Below are 12,604 nucleotides of genomic sequence, written 5' to 3'. Positions count from 1 at the left end.
AATCTAACTGTAATTTGGTACTGGGCAAAGACAGTACGACTCCAAAGACTTATTCAGTGGTAAGGCAATAATCACTACCTTAACGAAACAAATAAGCAATAAACAACACGAGGAAGTCTATGAAAAAAACAAGGTTCATCCTCTGGGGACATTGAGAGTGTGTACAAAATGGCATTGCAATCCATCCAGTAGTTGTTAAGATATTTCTGTTTGGACATAAGTGGTGGACCGACGCACATTGCCATAGATCCAATGGATGAGAATGAAGAGCTCAAAATGACACCAAAAATTAAACAAAAAATACGAAGTTTAAAGAAAAAGCTCTTGTGGATTTCTGTCTATTTCTGTATTATAAGAAGCTTCCATCACACCAGTGGGGGATGATGCGTTTGACTACCTGCTCTAACAAAAGCTCAATATAAACCCAGACAAGCAGCTTCGGTCTTTCCACATATTCTGCTAATATGCGATTTGACACGATCTTTCACATGTTGAAACTTGACATCCTTCGCTAACTCCTTGGTCTCCTCCCTGCTTCTCCTCCACCTTATCCCTCTCCTCTGCCGTTCAGCTCTCCTACACTGTAAGGAGAAAGTTTGGGTCAGCACCACTGACAACAGCAAAGTCACCCATTGTTCAGACACAAAGGTGTGTGACAAATCACTGACAACACCTTCGGTGTACAGCACTCCCCAAGTACAATGGAGGACAAGATTGTGTGTCAGTTTCATTACCAGCTGCGACAGTGGGGCTCGTATTGTTTTCAGCTTGTGTGTATGTATGTGTGTGTGTGTGTGTGTGTGTGCGTGTGTGTGTGTGTGTGTGTCATCAAGGCAAAAACATGTTCCCGGAGACACCTCGTGGGAAGGACCACAAAGGATGTTTTGAGTACTTAGGCAGGTGCTTATATGTCTGTGGACAGATTTTGTCACCGTGAGTCACAACTCTATCTCTAACAGGTTGAGATCAGAATGAAGGCCGAGTTAAGAAAAACGGGCGCAGTCCACTCCATGAGCACTCATGCGTCGCAGCTGGTGTGATCTCTAGTTTCCGCTGTCAAGCCTCTGTCTCTGGTCTGAAAAGCAATTACGTTCATCGAGGACATGTACGCGTGATTTGAAATCGATTCCTATTGTTAAGCAAACATGGGGAAAGGAGTTTTTTTGTTTGTTTGGTTTTTTTTTTTTTTTGCCATCAGATTGACTCATGGAGAAATGGAGTCCACAGACTTGTCAAGAAATCAGTTAGTGTTTTTTTTGGAAGTTCCTTGCCCTCCATAGCATTTCTCTATCCTCTCACTTGTCCCTTCCTATTATCTGTTCTGTGACACACTCCTTTGACTAGAGATTTTATAGAAATTCAAGTTGCATTTGAACTTGATCTGTGGATAATCAGATGCTTCCTTCTGTTTTTTTCTCCACATGCAACCATCACATCTGGGTGACAGGGAAAATTGCTGTGAGGGGGTGTTTTTCAGTGTTAACCTTCAGATGTAATGTGTCAGTAAGATGTTGCTATTTATAGCATCAACTAAGAGAGATGACTCATCCCAGCAGATGACACCTATGGGTGTTAGCCGCGCTCGAAATCAGTGTTGTTTGTGGTTTTAGTTTTCTTTTTTAATGTCTGTCTGTCTGTCTGTCTGTCTGTAGGACTATGGGTAAGGTTTGGTCAGGTTTAAATTGAAGGTTGGAAATGGAAAATGAACAGCAGTCTCCCTTGTCCAAGTCCACTGTTTTTTCTTTGACCTACGTAAACTTTGTTGCTCTACAATAACTTCCTTGTTTTCTCCCGTCATAATTACTATTGCGACTTGAGACTTTTGTAACTTGAATGTAAACATTAGTCATATTTTGGGGCACTTGTTGAAATGACTGACACCATTGTTCTTCTTGGGAGGAGAATCTGAGACCAAGAGTCAAGAGCTTTTCGCACAGCGGTACTCAGAATTTCTGCCCTTTATGATATCAGTGTGTATGCTGATGGCACCATATGTAGAACATCAGTCCTCACTGACCGAGACAAATCTGTTCACACATGGTATTGCAGTTGAACCCCATTCAATTCCTTAAAAGCAAACTTAAGAGCAAATCCAAGACAGCATTTATGAAAGAAGCCCAACATATTTACTATACATTTTAAATCCTGTTAATGTTACCTGAGAGTGTTTTGTGAGGATAAAAAACCATTTTCAAAGCATATACCACAGGCATGTTTCAAAGGTTTAATCCAGCTAAATCAGATTTACACAGCAGCTGGATGAGAACTGGAACCTCGTGTTAATGCCTGATGCAGAACGGGCCTCTCAAAAGCACCTGCTCCTCCGTTGCTGTTCCCTCTTCACAGCGTAGCTTGCCAGCTAATATTTACTGTATACAGCCACATGCTACAGCAGATGTTAACCACATGTAGCAAGCTCTTATCAGAAGCTAAGCATGCTACCATGTAGCGAGCGATAAACTGAGAGGAGTTCTCTGCCATCACCTCATTTCAGGGAGCATTAAGCCACATGTACACTGCTATAAACAGAGGGATGTCATAGTAACAGATGTATGGTTTTAATATATATCTTTGCAGCCAGAAATCCTTTCATTGTGTAATCTTTTATCCTGCCTTACTCTACCCAGTTAGCCTCCTTTCCTCCAAAACCTCCCCCGCCTCTCCTCCCCCTCTCTCTGAAATTATAGTTCCCTTTCCTCTGTTTCTCTTCACAAGATTTAGGGTCGCTATCTTCCACCAAGCCGTACGCCAGATGCTAACACCATGCAGGCTACACAGTAGCTATTAACAACTGTGAGTCATCTCGGCAGCTGTTTCTATAGGTGTTAGCCACAGACCTGTCACCCTTGCACCTTGTAATCTTGTCAACATGTGACCTTAGAGTCCTGTAGCTAATCTGCCTCTCAGCGACAGATGTCTTGTTATGATACCACAAGAGAAGGACATGGGATTATACTGTTATCTCCTGCTCCTTTATTTGTCGGATGCAGGTTTTTGGTATATTTAGAAGACAGCACATCATTTGATGGATGGATTTTGAGTAGGGGGTACATGTTTTCTTTTATATGTTGAAAGCATATCTATACAGTGTATGTATCAAGAATCAAGCCATACCAGTATGTAACTGTGATATATGCCTAAAAATTCAAAAAGCAGCAAAATTTGGTCTTAATATTTCTCTGCATAAAAATAACCCTCTTAGCATTCCTTATTCATGAAAAACTCCACATGAATATAAAAAAGGAGAGATCAAAAGGTTTCCTAACCTATATGCTGTTAGCAGATGGTGTTTTGAAAAGACTCCGAATTAAGAAATGCAACAAACTGCGCAGCAAATAAAACTGTATTCAGAATCATAAAGGCTCTACCAATTCAGTTTAATTCTGATGTATAAATTAAAAAACCGTTTGCACACAAGCTGTCGGGCTGCCGCTTGTTCAGATGTGTAAGATGAGATAATTTGTGGTTATTTCAAACATTTCAAATCCAAGTTTGCACACTATACCTAGACAAACGTTAGCAAATATCAACAGACTGGAGGCTTTGACAATATGTACATGAATTGAAATGACTGGTGTTAGAAGTAAATTAAGTGTAAAAATTGTATGATAATCTCTGTTGTAGAAACCAGTTGGATGTGCCTCACATCTTGCGAGTCAGGTTTCAAAGCTGGCACACCTGAATCATCTTATTTCTTTACTGCACTTGTTCATACCACAGAAGACACGATGGAACAACATAGGCTTCTTTAGGACACATACACACACCTATTCTCACAGTCACACACACACACACCAGCACCTCATCCACCTCACCTTATCTTAATCGAAGTTTTATGAATAAATATAAAATTCACATGGCAAAGTTTTTTTTTTTGTATTTTTTTTTTTTTACCCCAACTCAGTAGACTACAATTTAGTGGAATTAGAAGGGGTTAATAGAAATCCATGAGACATAAAACTAACACGTGTATATCTGGTCTTAAATCTAATACATTGAAAGGGTCTGTATTGACAACATGGTTTATTCTGTTTACAGCTAAATCCTCTCAAGAACTCCTCATTGATTGTTACTCTGCAATTAATGTCCTCTATATATACGTTTCTGAGGTATTCTTTTCTGTTCTTTTCTTTCATTTCTCAGGCAGTTTCTTTAGTGTATGAAGCACTGTGATCACTGTGATGTTCCACACTTGCTTTCACTGAAAACTCCCAATTTATCTATTTTAATTCTGCATCAGTAATCCGACTCACAAAACTGGAAAAGCGCCCACACCGGTGCCAGCCAGCTGTATCTTCAACAGGCATGCAAACATCTGTAAGAAGCAGGATCCGTATCACTGGTGAGTCTATTTAAGGTAATAGCTTCCCCTGGCACAGGCCATCTGACAGAGCTAATTACGATAAAGTCTCGGCTGGGAGGTTTCACACGCTGCTTGAGAAACCTTAAAAACAGAGAAACAGGCTGTTTTTCGCTGTTTTTCTTCCTTTGTTTCCCTCTCAAATCATTGTTCCGTTCCTTAAACACCCTTAACTCCCCAATGGAGGCCTTCCTCATTAAAGGGATGGAAGCATTTCAGATTTCTCTCCCTCCTCCTCCTCCTCAGCACGACAGTGTGGGGAGCGCTTGATTGACAGGTGAGACATTTCTGTCGCTGGCATGTCTCCCAGGTGTCCCGTTTCCTCACCAGGGTATGTTTATACACGCACACTCACGTGGACAGAAGACTGACGGGAACAATATAGTCCACGTGTTCTTACAAAAAGGAATGACTGGAACTGAACACAACCACACAGGCACACAGCCACAGGGCGACTGATACATTTACGCGTCCCAAAAGACGACCTGCGAAAATTGGGTACTGTGAAATAATATGACACTAACAATATAATAGGTAATAGGTTGTTTGTTATTCTGGTGAAGATGGTCACTGTCATCACTACAAATAACAATAACAACACATTTCCATTATTCTCTATTTAATATTTAACTACATTCTGTATTTTTGTATGTACCAATGTTTCGGAGTATGTGGTGTTTTGGAGTTGCCATTGCTCAGGGACTGAGACTGTTGAGTGGCATGGAGAAAGTTTGCATTTGCTACAGTGGCGCCTGGAAGCTTTGAAATTAAACTTGTTCCCCAAGTTCCTGTAATTCAGATGATGCACTCACTTGGCGCACACGCACACACGCGCACACACACACACAAACACACACACACAATTATTTGCACTAGAAATAATACTGAACCGGAAATAAGAAAATAAAAAATAAGAATTGTTATTCTCAAGAAAAACGATTTTGACTCTCCAGTACCAGTAAATCATATTATCAATGAGATAAAGAAAAAAAACAATAGAAAAATAAAATATAAAATGCTTCCACTTGGGCCAAATCGAGTAAAAATTATATCTGAATAAATGAATAAATTCAATACAAAAACAATCTTCCTCTAAAATCCAGATTAAGATCAAGGTTTATGATATGGAGACAGTTATACAGTAGATCTGCATGGAGAAATTCAATTCTATCATAGAGTGTCTGAGGAGAGACGAGTAAAGTCATTTAAACTTAGTTTATACCCAACAACAGGTGGTCTTCACGACCAAGAGTTCTGCTGTACGGATCGATATACATATTCATGAAACATTTATATAAAGTTTGTAGAAAGCGAAGGTCAGAAAAAGAAAAACTACTTGAGATAGCTTCATGGGAAAATAAAACACCGTTCAACTGACTGCTTACTAAATCTTCTCCCCAGAGCAGCAACCTCAGCATGGCAACCTTAAGCAGGCATGGCAGGGTCTGTCAACTCACGGATGTGTCCACATTGCTGAAACACTGTGCATGAGGCCAAAGTAATAGATACTAAGGTGGTGTCTCTTTTTACCCTCTCCAAAGCCACAACAGCATAAGTGAAAAGAAAAGCGTTTACCAGAGATAGTGTTACGTTTGCCAGGCACATGAACTAGTCCTCATCCTAAAAAGTCTTTTCTCTTGGAACATCAAAAGTGAAGACATGCCAGTTCAACAGCGTTATGTTTGAATGACAGACTGATGCATTTTTGCTCATCATATAACACAAGGATCAATTGGCTACACTGCAATATGTAGGCTTCATTAGCTAGTCAGCTACAGTTGATAAAATCAGCTAGTTACAGTTGCCATTGCAGCCAACTGCAAGCTAGAAATTAGAAGGTAATTTTGTCAAAAATTGCTATTTATTTCGAGCTTTAAATCTGCCGTCATTATTACTGAACAGTCTGTAACATCAAAGATGGCGGCTGTATGATGAGGTGCACCACTCCCTCCATACATCCAAATAGTCTGCTTTGTACCAGCCGTTATCAAGCCAAGTGTGTTGATGCACTGCCACAAGCGCATAGGAGAGGTTTCCGACAGTTGGTGTCATGAAAGCAGGTGGAGTAGAACTATAATCTGTGGAAAATAGGCATTTTAAACCTCGTTTTGGGGCAAAGTCACCAAACTTTTAATGCGTTTTTTTATTGCAGTTTGACAGTTTTTATGTCCCGGTGACCACTGGGATTGGAGCTTTCTCTCCATTCATTTAGGATCTGGTCTTGTTAGCCTGAAATAACTGCCTGAGGGTTTTGCCAAGATAACTGCTGAGTGGTGAGACTTGCCTATAAGGAGTTATATAAGGATACATGCTGTGTAAAAACGTACAGGTGGACTGGCAACAGTAACTCAGGGGTGTGTGGTTTGGAAAATGCTGAATTGTAGAGTGCAGAAACAAGGGTACAAATTTCTTACAGTGACACAACCAAAAAAAAAGAAAACACACAACCAGAAAAATTAAAATCAAATTGGACAACACAGAAATGGGCACAGGCATTTTCTGTCTAGTTAAACTGTCAATGTTGTTCCTAGTAGGGATTCTGAGATGCTTGATAAATACGAGCCAGATCAGGGCCAACTGACATCTGGTCTGGATACCATGGTAACAGCATCCAACAAGCTGATCAGCCCTGTTTCATCAAAGTCTCGATTCTCCATCCATATGGACACACTGTGGAGGACTGTGTTTTTTTAAAAATAAATTTATTCTTACAACACAAACAACACACACACACACAAACTCACACACACTTGAGCACACTTATTTCAAGTGGGAAGAGTGTGATTTCGCAAAGAGAGCAGTTTCCTTCTGCCGCCCACTGTTTTCTGTTTCATTGGCCACACTGGCAGCAGTTTGAGGTTGGTAATTGAATTAGTGGGCTGGAGACAACGTGGATTACTGCCTCTGCTCGAAAGGATGTCCTGCACTGCCCACCGTACAGTTTGCAATGGAAAATATACGGACGGAAAAAGAAAGAATCTTTTCACGAGCGAGAAAACAACAGGAATGGTTTGGCTTTTCTTCCTCAAAGTTGTTAAGCCTGATTGCCCAGCCTCACAGCGCAGTGAGGCACTACTCTCTCTTAACAAGAACAGTCATTAGGTGCCGTTTACCTAACAAGGTCCTCCTGGAACAATGCCTAATCAGGTCCCCTTTAGAAAGCCCGTAATTCAAAGCTAAGGTCAGTGCAAGAAAAGGCCAGACTCACTGTGTGTTCAATAATGTGGCCTGTCCTAGGATCAGTTATGAAAATATGCTTGATTAACTGTAATATTAATATTGTTTTACTGTCAATTTGATATAGCATGCTTGGAACAAACACAAATGTTATTTTAAGGAGTTTAATTCTGTCTTAAGCACATTTTAAAGACAAAATCTAAATGAACTTAAATTGGAGGGGCACACAAAGGTTTCCAGTTCCAACAAGACCACATTCACACATAAAACTAACAAAGCACTTTCTGAAAATAAATGCAACCTTCAATTTTGTGTTTCACGTGCAAACGAGATTCATTTCAATATGAAATGATTATGAGGTGTTTAGAAGTGGCTTGTTTTATGTATCTTATTTTTATATACACAGGTGGTCTTGTGAGTTAAGCCATGACAATAGTCAAGCTGCTTATTTCCTGCACAGTGCACACACAGTCTGGGCGCTCTGTCTGCTGTCTTACTCCTGTAATGAGCTGTGTTGCTCAGCTGAGTTTGGACTCGGGGGATTTGCACTCACACCTGAAACACCCTGACCTAAAATAACCAGCAGAATTTTTTACTCGCATCTAGTCTCAAATTTGCATGGAGAAAAGATGGTTTGCATGTGAAAGTGGGTGTTTTACCATAACTACATGATTATGGGCATCTGCTTCAGAATAAAATTTGATCATAGGATATTTCATATATAGGATCCCTGGAGATATCATATATTGTCAAAGTTGTCACATAAAGCATTGACCTTTATTGCTCAGTAGCCTTCAAGAATGCTGTTACTGCTGACCTTCAGAGTGTCTGTTCAAAAGAAATGAAAATAAAATGAAATAAAATATGAAATAAAAAATGGGTCACGGTTGGCCGATCGTCAGTCTTCCACATCTCCTACTCTGTCACTTTTGTCAGTCTGATTCACTGCTAATTAATCACACACAAATCCGTCCTGCATACGAACCAGCTGCATCACTCACCAAGTGACAACAAGGTCAAAACATCCACCATCTGGTTCCTTTCAAGAAGCATTGGATGCCTCTCAGACGGATTTACATGTGTGATGACAAACAAGAGTCAAAGGACGTCAATCCCTCGACAGTCTTCCATCTCGTCACATGCGTTAGACAGCTAATCCAGCCTTTGTTAATATGAATCAGTTGCAAGACGGAAAACTGAAGCGACCAAACATCTGCTTCAGATGGGGAAGTCAGTTAACTGCAGTGATAAGAGGAATACATACAAGATGTATCACAAACTTCCATCACTGCGGTCCAGACTGAAATATCTCAATAACTATCGGATGGATTGTCATGAAATGTTGCACAGACCTTTGTGGTCTCCTGAAGATGAATCCTAAAGACTTTGGTGACCCTCTGACTTTTTCCTCTAGCACCAGCTTGAGGTTGACATTTGTGGTTTTGAGTAAAATGTCAACTACTAATGTTACAACTACTCGATGGACTACAAAGAAATTTGAGTTATGCCCCCCTCAGAATGAACCTTAAAAACTTTTCATGAAGTGCTTTCATCAGGTCAGTGTTTAAAAAAGTCCCAGTACTTTGGTTTATGACCAAATACAGCAACCATCCGCCTCAGCTGTGCTCTGTGTTTAGTGCTAATAAGCAAATGTTGCATGTAGCATGCTTACATTAGCATTCAGCCTCGCAGATGTGCTAGGAGCCTTTTTATATTTTAGGTAAACATAAAACAGTGTGATCAAAAATACTGCCCTGATTAGTTTTCACAGTCTCCACTGCTCACTTTTTTCCTATGGGAAAAATATAGGATCCTGGGCTACTGCTAAAGGCTAAACAGAACCAAAAACACTAAATCGATTTAAGTTCAAGTGCTTTTATCTTGAAGTCTAAAAATCCCTTGTAACAAAAGTTGTTCCAGAGCTGTAGAAATTATATATATATACACACCTGATAGTAAAATAGGCTAAAGTTTTCACAGTGTACACACAATAACTACCACTGTTGTTAACCTGCGACACATCTGTCTGTAAAAGTTAACGTTTTGGTTTACGATCAAGTTCCATGGGGTTTTGGGTCATGAAACGCCTCAAATCTTTCCCGAGCAGCCTCCAGTAAATAAGTAAGTCGGGTTTTAATGTTTTGCTCGAGGACATGTGGGATTTGTCGGTTGAGAAAACACACGATGCCGGCTGCAAGATATTGTACCTGTGATTTTATGCATATGGGTGGGAAAAAAAGGCCTTTTCTGCTGGATTTTAATATTTTCTTTTGACTCAACATGTCAACCTTGTCATCAAGTGAACATTTCATGGCATCCAGAGGAAGACTGCAAACATACAACAAAAAAGAAAAAAAAAAAAAAAGTATAAGGAGACAAATTCACAAGAAAACACAGTGAATTTTACACCTTCTCATCTGACATCTCTGTGTGGGGCACACCGTCCTCCTGCAAATGGCATGATTTGTCCTTTCACTCTGCCTTCAGTATTATCGATTGTTCCTCTCCAACAAGTACAGACTCACTGATGCAGTTGACTGTTTCTTTCTTAGCTCTCGTGTATTTTTGAAGGTTGGACGTCTGGTGGATTGTTGCGGGTGTACTGAGAGGGGAATTCTGTCCACTTCGCTCAAATATCTATCAGTTTATCTTTCAATCACTCGCAAACTCTCCCTCCCAGCCTTCCTCCTGGCAGGTTTCTCTATTTTCTTTTGGGGGAGAGAGAGTTGAGGAGACCGGAGAGCATTTAAAAGATATTAATTAATAAATAGAACAAACTGCAGTGATATCTTATCAGAAATAGATGTTTTCTGCTTGATATGACCATGGGATTTGCTAAGTACTTCTAAATGATTTATGCAAGCATCATATTAACGTTACAACATAACTGAAAAATCAACCTGTAAGAACCGTAAACATAAAACTGCCTAAATAGTAAAAGAATAATTGTACCTGACTTTTTTTTCCTTTTTTTTTTTTTTAACACTCCACAAGCGTTTTTTCAAAAGCATGACCACCAATCTACACATTTGCAAAACATTCCTTTATTATAAATAAATCTCCTTTTTGTATAAAAACTGGCATGCTTCAACCATGGCATTGTACAGGTTCACGACCCAAGGCTACAACCCGGTTAGCCAAGACAGCAGGAGGAAACACACTCATCTCTTTATGCAAGGGCGATCCATCAGACAACGGTGAGACAAGAATGAAAAAATCGTCACAACCACAAAAATACTTACAAGTAGAGAATAACAACAAACATGTTTGAGTCTCATAGATTTTCTCTGACATTTCTCTTTTTAAATATCTTTTAAAATGTAATCTGTTAAATCTCTTTCCCGGCCCCACCTTTGCCCTTTTAGATATAATGTCTACATGGTTTCCGAGAGTTTTTTTCTTTATATTTTCCTTTTTATGATTTTTTTATTTTTTCATTTTTGTAGATTTTAATAGTTACTCTGTCCACCAAAGTGTCCTATGGTATGTCATTTTTTTTTTTTTATGTTGTCTCTTTTTTTTTTTTTTTTTTTAAAACAGGTAAGTTCATAGTAGGACCAATGAGCTGTGAGCAGCGGGAAAGCAGGCACACTGACTGGCTGTTTATGTGGTCCCAACTTTCTGTGGTTTGATGCGGAACAATACAAAATGTCTCATGCTTGGATTCCATTGGGCGCTCGGTCTCTCTGCCAGTTCTCCAGCCAATAGGCTTTGAATGACGGCTTCTTCTTTTGCTTGGCCCTGCCCCAAGACGCGCCCCCTCTCCTGTCCAATCCCCTTCTCCATCTTCTGTGGTCCCTTCAGATGGCATGATTGTTGTAGCTGACATATGTCGTCTTAGTTGATGAAGCTGCGTGAACGTTGGAAAACGGTGGAAGATGGAGGGAGGAGTGGAGGTAGAGGAAAAGTGTAAAAGGAAGAAGTATTGATGGAGGAGGATGAAGAAGTGATAGGAAATGAAGAGTTGAAAAGAGTTGTGATAATGAGCAAGATGGATAAGATGGAAGAGATACAATGAAAGAGAAGGGACAGATTGCAGGAATGGAGGGGGGAAAAGAGAGAAAGAAACAGAGAGGAAAGCAGTTGAGAGCAGATTTTGCTACAGACGGTCACGTAACAGTGTCACATCCACAGTCCACCTGAGTAGTTGGGGCTTTTTGTCAAACCCATTATGTCTTGTGTCCCCTCAAGCATTCCATGGTAAATGTCAATGTTTTTGCAGCAACCGCAGGACTCTAACTGAGCTATTGTTATACTCTGATGCTTTCATACAAACCTTTCATTATTATTTTTTTTTTTTCTGTCTTTCACTTCTGTTTTGCCATCACACTGCTGGAATAATGGAAAAAGGTCCATGATGAAAAAATATATAAATATTAAAGAAATGAGTATAAGTGCATGCAATTCTTTTCCATTTATTTCAGACTTGAAAAATGTTTTTATTGATATTTTCTGAAGAGCACTCTTAAGCAAAATGTCAGGTGATAAAAAAAAAACTAAAAAAACCTGGAAACTCTTAACCTTGCGTTCTACCCATCACCACTGTATGAATAAATTGTTGCCTGAATCATATGGAACTTACTAAATTGAAAACTTTTTTGCAAAGTGAAGTATGTTAGGAGATGACTAAGCAGTTTAACTATTGGCTAAATGAATGAACTGTGACCTGCTTCCTTCGCTGAAAGTGCTGACAGAAAAGCATGGTTCACCCCGACAGGTCTGAAACGTATTATACGCCTGCATACAGTATCCACAGACTGCACAGAAACACGTGCGAATCATGGCTTGGACTGTATATACGGGCGTTTGATCACGCGTACTCTGCACACACAAAAACCAATGAGAGAAATCGACACATGCACACCAAAGGGCTAGACTGAAACAGATTTGATAAGGGACTCGCAGAAAAGCATGCATGTGCCAATAAACGCACGGCATCATGCATGCACACACAAAGGCGCATATGCCCATGCAAGACGCACAGTGCTGTCATTTCCTCTGCACAGTGCTGACACAGGAGAACCAGCTCAACACACAGTAGGGCTTTGAAGTGGATAGAACAGAGCT

The 12,604-nt window shown here is 40.0% G+C and overlaps 1 protein-coding gene across 16 annotated transcripts in view; it reads right to left on the bottom strand.

Annotated features, from left to right (window-relative positions):
* Positions 1-12,604, bottom strand: part of grm8a (glutamate receptor, metabotropic 8a) — a 340,337-nt gene that overhangs the window by 96,224 nt on the left and 231,509 nt on the right. For 2 of the 16 annotated variants that reach the window (XM_056367297.1, XM_056367298.1), the window contains exon 14: positions 10,560-11,387. The exons of the other annotated variants lie outside the window; for them this stretch is intronic. In XM_056367297.1, coding sequence (XP_056223272.1) covers positions 11,338-11,387 — 50 coding nt within the window. In that variant the 3' untranslated portion in view covers positions 10,560-11,337. Of the gene's footprint in view, positions 1-10,559; positions 11,388-12,604 lie in introns of those variants that run through there. 16 annotated transcript variants of the gene reach the window in all.

The sequence above is a fragment of the Seriola aureovittata genome, chromosome 22 (assembly GCF_021018895.1).
Source record: "Seriola aureovittata isolate HTS-2021-v1 ecotype China chromosome 22, ASM2101889v1, whole genome shotgun sequence".
In the NCBI taxonomy this organism is placed as follows: Eukaryota; Metazoa; Chordata; class Actinopteri; order Carangiformes; family Carangidae; genus Seriola; species Seriola aureovittata.
Note: the sequence above shows the minus strand (reverse complement) of the source record. Positions and strands in the feature narration are given on the sequence as shown.